Source organism: Acromyrmex echinatior, chromosome 6, assembly GCF_024713525.1.
Source record: "Acromyrmex echinatior isolate Ae372 chromosome 6, ASM2471352v2, whole genome shotgun sequence".
In the NCBI taxonomy this organism is placed as follows: Eukaryota; Metazoa; Arthropoda; class Insecta; order Hymenoptera; family Formicidae; genus Acromyrmex; species Acromyrmex echinatior.
In genome coordinates this window covers 4,105,827-4,122,714 of record NC_141857.1, presented here as the reverse complement: position 1 = coordinate 4,122,714, position 16,888 = coordinate 4,105,827, and the positions used below count along the sequence as shown (strand labels likewise).

Sequence of the window (16,888 nt, the reverse complement as noted above, 5' to 3'; positions counted from 1 at the left end):
CGTTATTTAATTACACCACCCCGTCGTGCTCCAAGAGCGAATTTAAGAACTTTGTAGGGCAGTTTTATGCGGAAATTACTATCAGACATTCCACAGTTTATATTGCGTAACTGCCGCTTTGAAGCAATTCCGCATTAATACGGCATCACGTTTCTTTTCTCTTTTTTTTTTCTTTCGTCCTAGATATCCAGTCGTTTAATCGATTCACAAACCAATCATCATTAGGTAAATGTTATAGTTTTGTATTTGCACAATTCTGTATTTGCGGATATTGGGGATTAATTCGCTACTTTCAATTATATAGTTTTTACATTCCCACTCGAAATTACCGTCGAGCAGATTAAACGCAAATAATCACCGCTAGTAATTGGTAGACACGGTAAATGCTACGTAATTAATCGCGTGCTAAAAACGTGTTATTGACTCGCGTTAAAAGTTAAATTGAATGTCGGGAGTGGCGGTGGAACGATATACCTTGTTGCTGCTATACGTCGACAAACCGCTCTCGTTACGAGTGACTGTAATTTCTTAGTACCTCCGACCGCGCGCGGGCGTGTCTCGCGGATCGGCAAACTATAGCCAGCAGCGTTACACCGTTTGCGCATTAGGATGATGGGGGTAGCCGGAAGAAATGCAACATTTCACCTAGACACGCGGCAGTCGAGTTCTCGCGCACAATTTGCCAACAAGTTTCCGAGATTTTAAACGACAAATGAAGGAGCAAAAGAGGATACATATATATATATATATGTAATTTAAATCAAGTTAAAGGTGTGAATAGTTTTTGCAAGTTTTAAGAAAGATATGCCAAAAAAATATTCTACATATATATATATGTATGTGTGTGTGTGTTTAAAATTTACAAGAATTTTGAATATTCACGCTTTCAATTTAATTTTATTAAATTGTAAGTTTTCTTTTTTTCTATTAAGAGACTTGTAAGCTACATATATAATGAACCGTTTTTCATAAAGATGTTTTTATGAATGATATATATTATAATATTTAACCGCTGCATTCAATAAAATTATTATTATTATTACATTAGGCCATAATATGCGACATGTGTTATACATATGTATAAACAAAATGTTAAGAAAATACTCAGTTTAGAATGCTTAAAAAAAATCCGGAGAAAGCGCATGATTATGATCGATGACTATGCATACGTTATTAACATGACAATGAGCAGCATCGTTGCGCGCACGTAAGACGGAAAGGGAACGCTTCTCTCAAGTTCGTCTTGGTGTCCGTCGTGATTCATTGTTCCGTTGTTCCGCGGCTAGCAGTACTACGTCTTCGCGTAAGTAATGCTCGCTTTTCCGGAATCGTCTACCCACGGGATCCTCTCGTTCTATACGAACTAGAATCCGAGGAGGAAAATTAATTCTCAGTGCGCGGAAGTTGGTGGCGAAACACCGCTTCTCTAGGCTTCTCTTCGTTAACGGACTGGGTTGCTTTATTACGGAATTGCGATGGTAGAGAGAAAGAGAAAGAGGGGGGTGGGGGAGAGAGAAAGAGAGAAAGAGAGAAAGAGAGAGATTGATAAAAACAACAGCATACTAACAACAACTCCGTGTCCTCGTATAGACGTGCTTTCGTAGGACTTGCCTTGCTTCCGCGTGCGGGCTAATAAGTCAGCACAGGATAATCGCGTTTTTTGCTTGGGAACTATACTCATTCGGCGGCGTACACTCGAGGGTGTAATTTAAATTTCTGACAATATGAAGTACGAACTTTGCGAAGCTCGTCGGAAACGTTGAGATTAGTACTTTCTTAATCCAGAAAATGTTTCGAAACTAACTTTTATGGTCCCAACGGAGTTGAGCTATTGAAATAAATAAACGATACAACCATATGTTAATAAATTTTCTCTTTACATTATTTTTTGTACTTGCAAAACACTTTAAAATTGTTAATCGTAAAAGGTAAAATTAACACACGTTGTGGATACATTTTAATGATTTATAATCGTAAGAATATATTAATTATATCTTTTAAAGCATAAAAATGGGAAAAAAATATTTTCTTTGGAAGCGAGTTTTATGTCCTGAAGGATATTTTCTTTAAATAAATTTTATCGTGCAATAACATAAAACTCGAAGTCTTATTTCTTAGACTTACGATAAGTTGGTTCTAAGAGAGGTACGGATTTACGACGCGACGTTGTAAGGGCTTGAAACTTCGACAGAAATCACGCTAGAAGCTTCTCGTACTCGTTACGCAACGACCAACGGCGTTGGCTGGCTGACTAGTCCGCAACTTTTCTACTCGACAACTTCGTTCTACTTGTCGGACTTTTTTTACGCGTGTTGCGTGGATGTGCCTCTGCACAAGTGCGTTGCCTATCATCGCGCTCTTACTTGACGCCGCGCCCAGTAATAATATTCTTGTCCGCTCTTTCTATGATATAAAAATTGCGCGAGAGAAGAAAAATGTGGTAGTACTTTCCGAATTCTTGGCAAGCGAACGGCACATTAAAAATAAAGCAAAGCGAAGCGCTGAAAGTGACAGTTGAATCGACAGAATTCTCGATGTCTTCGCGCGCAATGACCTCAAAACTTTTAGCATTGCCGAACCCGAGAATAGCTGCGATAACAAATTGCACCCCGTCGAGATATATTTCGGTGCGCGCGCTTTCCGATTCGCATTCGTGAATACCGACTACTCGTAATTGGATAATAAATCATTCGACATTCGATCATCGTGTTTCGTATGTGTAGGCAACGTGCCGTTAATTATGGCCGTGGCCGAAAGTGGATTTCTCATTCTTACGTCTCGCGACACGTCGATAATCGTTTCCCGAATCGATCAATCACGTTTAGCCTCGGGAAGTCTCGTCTCGAAGAACTTGATAGCTTGGCAGTGCTCTTTTACGAAACGTTAATCAATGTCCGAATCGCCGCGATGTTTGACGTCACTTCGTCATCATGTGACCGTCTCCTTTTTACGCTTTTTGCATATCCTCTTGTATCGGACAACGTGTCAACGTAACATATCGCTAATATATTTAATTTATGAATCACTCAAGCGTACATATTGAATTACTCGCGAATCGCATAACTGCTCTTCATATTTAAAAACATTCCAATCGATTAATAAATAATTTCACAACTTTGCTGTTTGAAAAATATCCATAACAGGAATTTATTGTCATTTTTTTTTTAAATTAAAAATTTGGATTTTGAACTAGTAACAGTTGCATTTTCAGAATTTTTTCTCGTATTCTGCCTTGAAACTTTATTATTTTTTTATCTACTCGAATTATTCTTATTCTGACTTCTTCTGACTTTTTCCTGATATGCGAATTCGAAAGAACTGACGTCTGTTTTTCTTTCTTAGTGCTCTTCTCGTTCTTTCGCATTTTCCGACATCTTTTCTTTATACTTTGTTCTTTTCGACGACCGCCGAACTTTACCTCTTCGTACCCTAAAGAATCCTGTTCTTTCTCTCTCATTCCTTTTCCATTCTGAACTGCGCTGACTCCGCTGCATTGTCATGAATCATAACTTTAAATTAAAATCCAGCGAAACGTCTGTGACGAATGACGCGGAGCTGTTTAATTATGCGCTAAAGAGCGCTTGTGAGAACATGGTAGAGCAGCCGGAGAAGAAGAGCCACTTTTCATCATGTTGCTTCTCGCTGGCCTGCTTCTTGTTATCCGATGTCGACGATGTCGGACAACTCGCTGCCTTTGCGTCTCTCTCTCTCTCCCTCTCTTTCCCTATTTTTAACGCCCGCGGCGCGTGTCGAGAGATTGTCGGTGAATAATCGCGGACTTCACATCCATTTGCCTTTTGAATATAGCTATCGACTGGACATTAGTCAACCTTTCGGACTTCCGTTTGCTGAAAAGGTATTCTTTTTGTCAATACTTTGAAAAAAGTTTTTACTATACGTGACTTTCTTCTCATAAATTTCAAGACGATGCTGATCGATTTAGCAGAAGATATTTCTTTGGTTGTCTTCTTACATAAGCATAACTGTGCAATAATTGAAAAAGATTATTTATTTAATTTCTAAATATATTGATATTAAATCTTATAATAAAATTTTTATAATAAATTTTGAATTTTATAATATTTCAATAATTTTTATAATTTAATATTTTGAAATTATTTGTTTTACAATAAGTTTGTTTTAAAGTATAAATAATTTGGAGATATATTATTTAAAAAAAAGTATGATCGAATTTTGTTTCGTCAATGTTTGAATTTTTTTAATCCTATCGATATAATTAACATTTTTTTTAATCATACAAAGCTTAAATAAATCTTAATTAAGCGTTATATATGAAGTATGAAGATCAAAGAAGTTTTAGTTTTATATGATACATGTCAAATGTCGAACAAACGGACAAAGTCGTATTTCCTTATCGGAACAACAATCTTGATCAATCTTGATTATGTCAATAAACTTCGGTTTTTACGATTTCGCGTCTGCGATCTTAAGAGCGATAAAAAGGAGAGAGATGAGGTGGTACAAGGAAAAGTAGCAAAGAGAAACAGCGTAGAGATAGGACGAGGTTTAAATGCGAGCGCGCAAAGAGAGAGACTCTAAGCTGTCTCCGGCGTCTTGCCATAAATCGAACAAGTCCGACTTTTCAGGTCGCGTACCGCCAAGCTCTCTTTCTCGAGCTTATTTAAATCATCCCTAAAGCCTCTTTAATATTGAAAAATGGTCGCAGGCAATAGTTTGCTCTTCACGTTCTCGTTCCTTCCTGTGAGAACTGTTTCGACTCGGTTGAATAAACGAACCGAGTTCGTTCATGTAATCATGACTGTTAAGTTAACAATAATTGTACTAATTCCTACATATTTTATACATTAATACTTTTGATGAACTTGATTGTTCATTAAAACTGACTATAAACGTTCTAACGAAGCTTTTTATTTCCGCACGTATTAGAGTGTTGTGCAATATTGAACGCTATAATGTTTGCTTCATCATATAATTCGTTACCCGGAAAACGCGATTTCCGAATATTGGATATACCGCCAACGAGATTTGTACGGCGTTACTCGATATTCATTTGCAGCAATCCGGAATGATTCGCATTTCACGAATGTGCGATTAATTCAGACTCACCGTGTAGTTACGAATGTTGCGCTCGGTGATCTAAATTAATCATTGCCATTTTTTTTTTTGCACATCATTGCCAAAATCTTGCGAGCTAAATTTTATCGCGCGTCGATGTCACATTATATCGCGCATGTTACACTTTTATTAATGGTAGAACATTCGTTTAAAAAGTTGAATTGCCGGACGGAATTTTAGATTATCAAAATCGTCGCGAATGTGGAGGCCCGCGAATGTTGGATATCCGATATACGGATATCCGCAAATTCAGAGGGAGGGCAAGAGAACGCACTATGTTCTAACCATCTTCCGTTAGCCTAACTCATGTATCGTGCCCATTTCCGTGTTCGATGCGCCGCGTTTTCGAGGATAGCTGAGGGATTTAGGTAGAACGTTAATAACATTCGCCTAACTTTGACCCTCCCGGCTGTCGAGCTAGAGCGTAATGAAGCTCTGACGACCTTTCGCGTTCGCTATATGTCGCTCGACATGCGTTGACGTGCTTTAGAATTCTCATTCCGCTTCGTGACGGTGCATAATCGACCTGACCGTAGGATTACCAGACGAATCGTTGTTGAATCGATCTTTCCAAACAACGTCGAAATTAAGATGTTCACGCGTTAACCTGCCAAAACGTTAATTCTCGCGTGTGTACAAAAAATACGTAATCTTGTCCATGAAATTAAAGTAAATTAGCGAATAGTACCTAGTTAAACTTGTATCATTATTGCGAATTGCATTATGGAAATGTGATGAGTGTGACCAGTAATGAAATTGCATGGAAATTGTAAGAGATTATTATATAATGCAATTAACATCTCATGTGTTTACTTTTATATATTTATTCTACGGTATTTTTATGAATATTTTGTAATTGAATAAAATCTTTGTTCTTTTTTTTTTTTTTTTTTTTTTAATAATATTATGCGGTTTCAAAGTTGACACAATACATTAAATTAAAGTGTTCTTTTTATTATTCAAACACTATTTCGATAATTGATTATCGTGGGATTCTTGTCGCTTGGTAAAAACTACATAGCGAAACAATGTGCATGCAGACATTGCTCCTCCATGTCGTAAATCCGGTCGCGAAAAGTCGACGGCGATTTCGCGCGGGTCGCTTCGCTGTAAATTATGAGGCAGTCATAATACGTTTTATGACTTTTCGCCGTTTCGTTTTAGCCGCTACAGCCTGCGACTTTGTATTCCTCGGGCATCCCGGGACGACACCTTTACATCTTCGTCATACCTCGGTTACGCTTCGTCTGCCTCTGTTAGACAAACTGACAGTCAGATACGTCTTTTTGCTGCGCGTTTCGCAACGTTGGCGCGTAATGGCGTAGCGCGAAACTCCCGTCTGCGTTTGCTGTTTATTCATTATACACGAGCTCTCTGCTCGTTAGAACAATATGTAAGTTGAGCTTTTATTCGAGATGGAATGACTCGGGGGAAATTTCTCGCTATGCTACGCTTTTGGTTTTTATTACCGTTTATTATATGGCCGGTTATTCTACAAAAAATAGCGCATATTTTACCAAAAGTAATTAAGAAAACTGTAAATATAAATCAAATTATTGATTAATTATTTAGAGACACATATTGCATTTTTATTATACACTGATATTGTTGTCCAGATTTTTTTATTTAGAATGAAATGCTCTATGAATGAGATTTAATTATTTGATAAAATTTTGATAAAATACTAAGGTCTCTATTCTGTAACTCTTAATCACTGCATACATGGTATATATAACCGATACTATCAGTAAGAGTTACAGAATAGGGGTTTCAATCATCTCCAATTTAGAAGATTTGTATGTAATTTTTAAGAGTATTACAATTTATTAGAATTTTTTAAATATTTTTAACATATCACGTGGATAAATCAGTAATCTTAATTTTTATCATCTCGGTTATTAAGAGCAAAATTAAGATTACTTATTAATTGATCGTAAAAGAACTATTAAAAGAGACGATCTTACACTTGGGTTGTATTTTCATCATAATATTATAATAGTATAATACACTCGATATTATCAGCGAGCATTGATACAACATACTTCTTCCTTTCTTTTTCGCTTTTTTTTTCTAGTTCATCTCACGTTCTCTTTGCTCACGTAGACATTAGAACTCTCCGTTCCATTTCCGGCAGCACAAGTCCAACCTTGCCCGACACGCAGGAACCGTCGGCTCCTTCGTTCATACGAAGTTTGACACGGAAATTTATTCGCGCTTAACCGATTTGGCAGTGGTTCAAGACGGATGCTCCACCCACCCGAGAAGTCTGCCGCTGTTTTACGATCAAAGTTCAGAACGACATTTGCACGTCGGCTCTTTCGTCTCGGTTCCGCAGCCGACACCGCCATCGCCGCCCTCATCCTTTGTACTATTTCTTCGCTGCACCTTCTACGAGGCCAGTTTCTCGGTTTCTCTCAACGTCGTCGTCGCCGTCATCGTCAACGTACTCCTCCCTTGTCCGACATGCTCAAACGACTCGCCGTCATTTTCTTTCTAGAGAATTTCCATCTCGGTAATCTCGGATCCCGCCATCCAGATCCATCGAGAGTGACCGATGACTGGAACGGTTATATCGGATGTTAAAAATTCACGAACGAATCTGAGCAAACGCGCTTCGCTGGCGAGCTTCGGGAGATTGAAACGCCGCAGGCTAGCGAATGAAAGAAACAGACATTCATAAAATGCGATATGCGGAGTGCAAAGAATGTTTAGCGCGTTGACCGACGAGGAAAAATGCCACAGAACCTTCGAAAGTTCTGTTCGACGAGAGCGTTTGTTTGAAGTATTTTATACCCGCTTCGATATCGCATTTCCGCGATACTTTGTGTAATTCGAGCCACACAGTCGAATGGAAATTTGAGATATTTTTACGCCCGTATAAGAATTTATTTACATGAAAGATACGTATTAAAATATTCGGACGGAGAGATGAATTTATATAGCGTTAATATTTTATTTTAATTTTTGAATATACTTTATATCTGCTTAAACATAAAACTTGATTTTGATTAATTCATTACGAAGCAATAACATGGAAAAACAGTATACATTTGATGAAACCGAGTTCTAACGGCGAGTGATTACAGAAAATTTCATCGGATGGTGGAGTGCACTCGGCTTTTACGTACGTTGGGATTCCACAGTGCGAATGATTTTCATATATGAATGCTGTTCACTTTCCACAATATTGCATTTTCGAAATTATTAACAATACGCCCTGCTTGCAATTTTGCATCCGGAAATTGTGTATTTGCTTTTACGCTTCGAAAACACATAAACTGCGGTATGAAAAAAAAAAAAGGATCTCTAAATAATTCCTTTTCATTTCTACGAATCTGAATACGCGCTTTAACGTGTGAGAGTGATTTATACGAAATTTAGCTCGAGTGCAAACAGCAGTAGGAGAAATTATCGATCTTTCCCATCCTCTAAATTGCTATCTTTCTGTTTCTGTTACAGAGTGACAGCGGGCTAGTGGACACAGATCCAGGTCGAGTTAGCAGCATGACAGCCATTAACTCGGTGAGCCAACGTTAAATTAATACGCGACGATAAAAGCAATGCGCACAGTATCGCTTCGTTTAATAACTCGATATTACATCAACTGGTTGCATCCGTTTTAAATTATGTAAACCGAATAATTTACCGATAATGTACGTTAATGGCCATGACCGTATTTGACCAAGTTGTGACCAACGAAGCAGGAAGCTCTTCTCTTTTTCAACGTAAAGAGAACTTTTTACTACTTCAAATATCGTTTTTTGCTCTGTTACGCGTTATTGTGGTGTACATTTGAATTTCTCAACGCGTCACTTATTGTACGAGAAATATTATAAATTTGAACGAAAAGTTGCTTGAAGAAAAGATATTCTTGATGCTGAAGTATCGATTCTGAAATGGTTTCACACTCTCACGTGACGAACCATAGGGGAACGAGAAAGAGTGATGGGAACGGGAGCCTCATTATATAGCCGTTGTTCATCAAATATGTAGGCAACTGTTTCTAGTATAGGAGAGCCCGCTTGCGGAGTTTCCATCCGCTAATAATCCCGTAATGCTACTCACGCGACCGTAGTTTCCTGGGGGAAAGAAGATAGCGGCTTGTACGGTCTGCGCGAATGTTTGCGTGGCGGGACGTTTCGGCTCGACAAACAACTGGGAAGCCAGAGGATGCAAGCCTAGTATTTTATCAGTCCTAATACAATTATCATCGACTAACATTTGGTATTGTTATGATTAAGGGACGAAGGTTGTTCATTCTCTTCGGTCAGAACGGCGCTCGTTAATCCTTTTTACATTACCGTCGCGTTTGTTGAATAGAATTTACTGTATAGCTTTATATGTTTTATTACATGTATTATATGTGCAACACATGTATGTACATGTATGTTTGGACTTGAGAAATTAATACATCCTTAGTATGATCTTTATTGTAAAGGAGTTTTTTTATGTATGAGGCGATATATCTATATGAATACGGAAATCTTAGAATAATCCCTTAAAACTAGATTAAATAGCTCTAAAATGTAGTTGATGAAATGTAATGTTCTTAATCTCCTCTGTAAAATTACTCCACGAAACGGAGCTTCTAAAAAATACATCAAATGTAAGATTAAATATTAAAATTAGAATAACTGAAATGAAAATAATGCAAATGTTTATTTGATTTAATAGACAATCTTTGGATGTAGTATTACCAGAATAAATCATTTCTAGATAGAGTTAAATGCGCGGTTTGACAAGATGAAACGACAACTCGTCTCATTTCTTCCTTACAATACCGTCCGATGATTTATATTCATATCGCATTGTGAGCGCAATGAATCAAAACTTCTTCCCTCTAATCGAGCGTCGTTCATCCTTCTTTTTTGGAGTTAGGCATGAGCTTTGCGACACCCGTTCGGATACGTTACATTATGAATCATAGAAAATCACCGTTTGCATGATAACGACATGACAGCTCAGGTCGGTGAAAGGTGAGACACGCGAAGCGACGGTGGAGCTTCCTACATAGGAAGAGAACCAGCGCGTCTTCCCCTGAGAATTGTACACGAATACGCCAACATACGGTATATTCATGGTTTTCGACCACCCTCACGGAATTCGTGCACTTGTTCGGCGAAGTGAGAACCGGATCGGCAGAATTCAACCGGATGCTTCTTCCGCTTCCCTTTTCCCTCGTTCCCGTCGCCATTGCCGTCGCGATCGATTTGGGAATACGGCCGCATGCATCGTGGCAGAATCCCGAGAATTCGTGCCGCGTCTTCTCGAGAGAGAACAACCCCGGTTGGTTACGAACTTGTCTCTACGACCTGCTGCACTGCTCGCAACAATGGTATATCGATTGTAGCACCATCGAGTCTCGCGGGAATACGCGCGTTGATTACTCACGAAGATTACGTTGCGAATTTGCATTCTTCTATAAATGTCCGTCGCATGAGTCTGAGAAATATTCATGCTTAACATAAACTAGTTAGTTGACGACAAATGTCAAATTACTTAATATTGACAATAATCTGATATGATAAAAAGTGGAAAAATATATGAGAGCAGACTGCCATTTCGAAATTCTATAGGGTTTGTTATATGTTATTATCATTTGATAATTTTTTTCAAACTCGATAAGTTATTGATACCCATCATAGTATTTGACACAATAAAAATAAATAATGCGATATTCAAGTAGTCGTAAAATTTGGCAATTGTCCCATTATACGCATTTCGTAAGGAGAGGAAATTCTGGACGAGTGAGTGGCTTGACGAAAGGAAAGTATCTCTCGTTTTTCCAGAATCAAATTATACTATCCACCTCATAATACAAAAGCAGGTTGTCTTATGATGTGCAAACAGCTAGAAATAAAGCAACACTTGCAATGCTCGTTCGATTAGGAGATGCGAAATCTGATACGCGCGCTCGTATTACGATGTTGTCTGAGTACATCTATAGTATTACGCGAGCGTAATTGAGAGGAGTATCCGATCTGCGTTTGAATATTTTAAGTAATATGCATGCTAATCAGAACAAAAGTTGACACGAGACAAGTGCTAATGAAGATTAGCGATTAGAATTTTCCGATAATGTTTTTCGCAATTGCTTATAGTTTGCAATCAAAAAATCTTGATGAAAATCATGTTAATCTTTAGGGGATGAAGATATATTTTTAAAATCTCACCTTTTTTTTAAATAAGATTTATTATAATTCAATATTTTTTATTAAATTTCTTCCCCCCCCCTCCCCATTTAAAAAAATAAAATTGTTTAAGCGCCAATTTCTTGTCGTGTAAAAATTAATAACTGTAAAGATGTAATGTAGTAATATATAAGAAGATTATAAGATATGAAGGAAATAAAAAAAAAATAATTGCGATTGATATTAAAATGTAATTAGATGAAATACATTTCGTCACATTAACATTTAAATGAATTTATGTAAAATAAATGTGTATATTTATTGCTATAAATAATAGCTCTGTATCGTTACTTTTACTCTGAAGAGATCTCGAAGTCTGTCTACGACGTCGGTACGAAAGTGCCGCGATCGATAGAAACGTAACGGTGCATTTTTATTCCGTGTTGCTCCTTTTTGCGCGCTACCTCTTCGCCTTCTCTGTGCTGTATTATTCAAACTTTACATACGTTTGAGAAACAAGAATATTCGACGAGATCGCGTTGATGCTTAAAAAACGCTCGTCTCGGGAGCTCGTTATTCCCTTCGGTATCAAAGTCGACAGGCATTTGCAATTGAAATTTTCGCGGTTCTATAAGTCTACCGTGAACAAATTCGAACTTCACTTCGTGGTCTACGCAAAGAGATGATTCCGCAATTACTTCCGTCGTTTTTCTCTAACATCATGTATTATTATAAAAAGACATTTGTGACATCATTCTAAAAATTTCAGTAAAATTAATAAAAATGTTATCAATAAAATTATTACTAAAGATGAAATAATGATAGTATATATATTAAGTATCTCGTAAAGAAAATATTACAAGTTTATTTTATTAAATCTTAGAAAAAAAAAAAAGAAAATTCTTTAGAAAATTATTAGAAATATTAAGAATATTACAAAAAGAGAAATTTGTAAGAGAAACCTTTTTATTTTCTTCACGCAACGTCGTCTTGAATCATAAACTAACTCGGGATGATTTTTTTACGAGACACAAATATGTATACAAGCCGACCTTTCCCGAGCTGCACGCAGTCTCGTGGAAAATGACGTGCTCGAATCCGGTGACCCGGCGACCGGAGCACAGACGAAAGTCTAAAGGACGCCAAGGAGGAAACCAGTTTAAATAAAGACCACGCATGTGGGTCAGCCGGCGTGGCGTGGCGTTGCGGCGTGCGTGTACGTTACGCAAGCTGCGTCGCGCATCAGCGGCGTCGTTGATCGAGCTTTGCTAGCCGTGCAGGAGACGCGCACTGTGTGCATAATACGCATCAGCTGAATCACTGTACACTACCCCCTAAAAAGCATCCGAGCGTATATCACCGCAGGCGTGGAATAAAGGTATATCTATGTCAGCTTGTAACAAGCTATCCTTTGGTTCGTTGACACACACGGATGGAGTAGCTAGAAATACTAATTACAGATTTGCGGGAAATTATCCTATAATTGCGGAGATGTACGTTGGGATGGTTTTCGCAGATCAAGTATTATCTCATTCGTCTACAGTTTTCATCTATCTGTTTCTTCTTGTTCTCATTGTTTATACAATGAAATACTATTTATTTTGATGTTACTGATAAAATTTAAAGAGGGCTTAAAACTGTGATGGAGAAATGCAAAAGAGCACCATCGGCCGCTTGAAATCGAGTGCGTGAAAAAAAAATTCCGAACCTGTAGTTCCTCTCATACTGAACAGGATTAATATCGCTGACTAGTCATCATCAGTAGTAGGGTAAAACTAAACCTGTCTCACGACGGTCTAAACTTAAAAATATGATAACTTTGATTGGTAAGAAATAAGGAGTACTAGTCTTATTCTTGTCGTATACATTTAATTTTAAGAATAACTTATCGAGATCTATATATTTTTCCAGTTATTTTTTTACGTTTTATACTTTAAGGTTTTTTTTAATACTTTGCGATACAGGATTATGCAGTACGCAGTATCGATGTTCTGACTTTCAAATGGATATGACTTTTAAATTAGGTAAAGACCGTAGATAATGCGTTCTGAGGATTAGTTTTGCTTGCGCAGGGCGAATACGGGCTAAGCTTGGGAAAACGATGTATTTGCAAGTAGTCGCATGTAGGGATCGTTTATAAATCCAACGCATCTGCATACATTGTCCTGAACTTTATGTGGGACTGGACCGAAACTGACTGTTGGAATGGGATTCGGGACCACTTCAAACGAAGGGCCACACGGAAATCTGCCCGCGAGCCTCACGAGCACATATGAAACTTTCGGTGCAGTTCTCTATTTTGTGATACACGAGAAGTCAGATGTCGGTTCGTCGAAGTAGGAGAAAAGCTTCTCCGCCGCGGGGAGTTATATTATATTCAGAGTGCACTCCCGGAGACGTTGCATTTTCCGAGGTTATTTTGAATTTGCGTCGTGGAAGTCGTACATGGAAAGAGGAAAGAACGCATTTCGCGAGCTTCGATCGATCCTAAAATTCGAACGGTACATACGAATACGGTTTATACAAAAATTGCATAAGTACCTATATAATTAGTAAAAACTCGACGCTGAATTTCTTCAAGAAAGGGAAAGGATTTTCTTCTAAATTTTCGATACTTTCTAAATTTCTTGGAGTAGTAATCTCGCTCTAAAAGAGGTAAAATATTGCCACTATCGAAAAAGAATGAAAACATGCACTCTTGAATAAGAATGACAGATTTTGACTCTTTTGGAGTGAGATTCATTCCAAAGGAAAGAAATTTTTTTTTTTAGTGAATCTCACTCCAAAAGTGTGAAATCCCACTCCAAGAGAATGAACATCTGTTATTCTTATTCAAGAGTACAAATATTTTCACTCTTTTTCAATAGTGGCAATATTTTTCTCTTTTAAAGTGAGATTTCACTTCAAGAAATTTAAAGAGTATAAATTTTTCACGATCGGATGAATAATTGCGCGTTTTACTTTTTGTCACGTGCAATATATTATATTACGTGAAAATATACTAAAGAGAGAAATTTAGTCAAGTTGTACGTACATGTTGTTTCATTCCGCTAACTATCCATTTCCGCGAACTAAAATCATCGTGTATTTTCTGAAATGACGTGACGAAACATAATATAAAGTGACGTGATATTGCTTGATATGCTACGTCGTTCTTTTCAACCTCTTTTTTTTCAAACGCGTTTCATGGACCAACTTTGTGCGGATGATATCTTTTTAAGGCGGCTTAATGAAGACACAATTTTTTCTTTAAACATGACTTTTAGATTGTGATCTTTGATCGTTATTCTATGGAAATTAAAATATTCTCAAATATCGCATTAAAAAATATAATATAAAAAATAGTTCCTGTATCATTTTTTTTTGAAAATTAATACGATTAAGTAAAATTTATTTAGGATTGGAATATTTTAGCATGTGAAATAAAATATTCTAAATAATACATTAAATAATAATTAATATGAATTTGATGCATTCAATGTGCACAGTATACATCAATTAACATAAAGATGCAGTTTACTATAAATATAGAAACCAATTAAACTCTGAAATCATCTATACACTTTTTTATGCTGTTAGATAAAATATGTATTTTATAAATCCAAATTTTGCATTTCACTTTTACACTCAAACAGTATAGAATGGTTTTAATATGCATCTGCTAGTGCACCAGTGCATCGAATTTGCCGTTAAATTTTATGTGGAATAGCCATCATGATTTAAGAAGGGGTGACTACGATGCTTCTCGGCTCTTAAAATTACGAAAACAATTGCTCGAGCTTGGAAGAAAAATCCGATGTATTGGACTTGTAAATTATTTGGGGATGCGCGAGACAACGACATCGTAAATGGTTGGCTCTGTGTACGTGGACAACAAGGCAGTTAGATAGATCGCCGTCGATTCTACCTCCCATGCTTGCGAAATCGACCGCCGGCGGTCTCGGGGGACGGACCCAGGTGCAAGATCCATTCGGGAGAGGGCAAATCTCCCTTCGCCTCTATATTATCCCGTACGTCGAACTCCGCGGGAGGAGCCGGGAGATCCGCGAAGTGAACTACGCCGCCAACGTCGCTTTCTTGCAGAAAGAGAGAAAAAGAGGAAAGCAAGAGTGCGCGCAGACTATTCCTCGACATTGTGGATCCGGAACAGCGGGATTTATTATCTCGACTGGAACGGACGCACCTGGCTAATGCCGTCGACTTTGTTGCCCGACGACACGCTGTGAAGAGGAACGGAATACCGATAGGAGTATCGGTGAAGCGAAACGCGCCGGAGCCTCTCGATGGAATCAGGAAGTGAATGGACATGGCAGATGCGTAAAAGTACAAAAATCTAAAAACTAGACGAACTTGTGTAATGTTACCAAATGTTTTCAGGGTACTTTTGGATATTTAATGTTATCGTAATCAGTAAAGATCATATCAAGCTCAACCCTGCTGATCTATTCAAATTTAGTGTACGATAATATTATTTAGGTCAACATGATTAAAAAGTTTTTCTTTAAAAAATAGAAAATAAAATTTTTATAGAAAAAAGAGACATTGACAAAGTTGTGAAGTGCTAGAGAAAAAAGTTTTTAAATAAAATGTTAATAAAAACATAAATTACATTTTAAGTCAAATAGATCTAAATAAGATTAACGAATTATTTACAATAAATCAAATAGGTCCAGCGGGGATCCTTTTAGAGAAAAAGACATAACTCTTATGCGTTTTATTCGAGATTATACGTTACTTAATTACATTATATGCTTCGTTTTCCACCTGTCGTTTTTATTGCTCGCGCATTTTGCGTACGTTAAATCATTCCTCGTCTTTTATAGAATGACGATGTCACTTCCGAGAAGCGTAGATACGTAATATCTCCAAGCCGCCTCCGATCGCCGCATCGTCACGCGGGTTAAAAGCGACGTTCGCAGCCGCGCGCTCATCTAACTTGCCGTTGCGATTTTAACTATCCATATATTCGTGCGGACATCACAAGGTCGTCCATTCCAGCGATTGTCGACAGCTGCTGAGCGTCGTTAACCGCGTCGAAAGAGGTAAAGAGAAAATACGTATATATACAGATATATATATATTGATAATTCCGTGGCACGTGCGAAAAAATTCCCTCCATCATTGGCAACGTCTTCTATCCCACGTGGAAGACGGCCCGGATGGAATGCTATCTATTTTTTCATCCGTCGTCACCGATGTAAAAGCGGAGACCCCTCCTCCCCCCTCTCTCTCTAGCTCTCTGTTTTTCTCTCTTTCGCGCGTGCGCGCTCTCTTTCTCTTTCTCTCTGTATTGGATGACTAACGTTCGTTCAACAAACGCGTATACCGAAATACATACGTGCGTGGGCTATGTACGAACTTAAACGGATGTCCACTGTTCTTCAAGGTTGTATATGCCTCTAATTGCGTGCGTGCGTGCGTGCGTGCGTGCGGGTGTTCGTGACTCTTATCGTCGATTAATTTGATGCTAATTGTTCATGTAATCACCGACTTGTGTTCTTAATGGAATAGAATATGACGCATCACCCGATGATAAATTACAGCCGCGTCCTACAAACGTATACTGCTTCGTTCACCTATAATTACAACGAGTAAGAAGTCGAATCTAACAATTTGATTACGTCGTAAATATATATGTAACGTTATAGATTTTCTACGGG

At 37.8% G+C, this 16,888-nt stretch overlaps 1 protein-coding gene and 1 long non-coding RNA gene across 8 annotated transcripts in view; one reads left to right on the top strand and one right to left on the bottom strand.

Annotated features, from left to right (window-relative positions):
• LOC147909275 (uncharacterized) overlaps window positions 1-16,888 on the bottom strand; it is a 308,493-nt gene that overhangs the window by 48,447 nt on the left and 243,158 nt on the right. The window lies entirely within an intron of this gene.
• Window positions 1-16,888, top strand: part of LOC105153914 (Transcriptional-regulating factor 1) — a 432,031-nt gene that overhangs the window by 178,046 nt on the left and 237,097 nt on the right. For 6 of the 7 annotated variants that reach the window (XM_087407003.1, XM_011069054.2, XM_087407002.1 and 3 more), the window contains one exon: window positions 8,557-8,619. In XM_087407003.1, the coding sequence (XP_087263129.1) occupies window positions 8,557-8,619 (63 nt within the window). Of the gene's footprint in view, window positions 1-8,556; window positions 8,620-12,156; window positions 15,552-16,051; window positions 16,271-16,888 lie in introns of those variants that run through there. The other variant, XM_011069053.2, reaches the window with a different exon arrangement.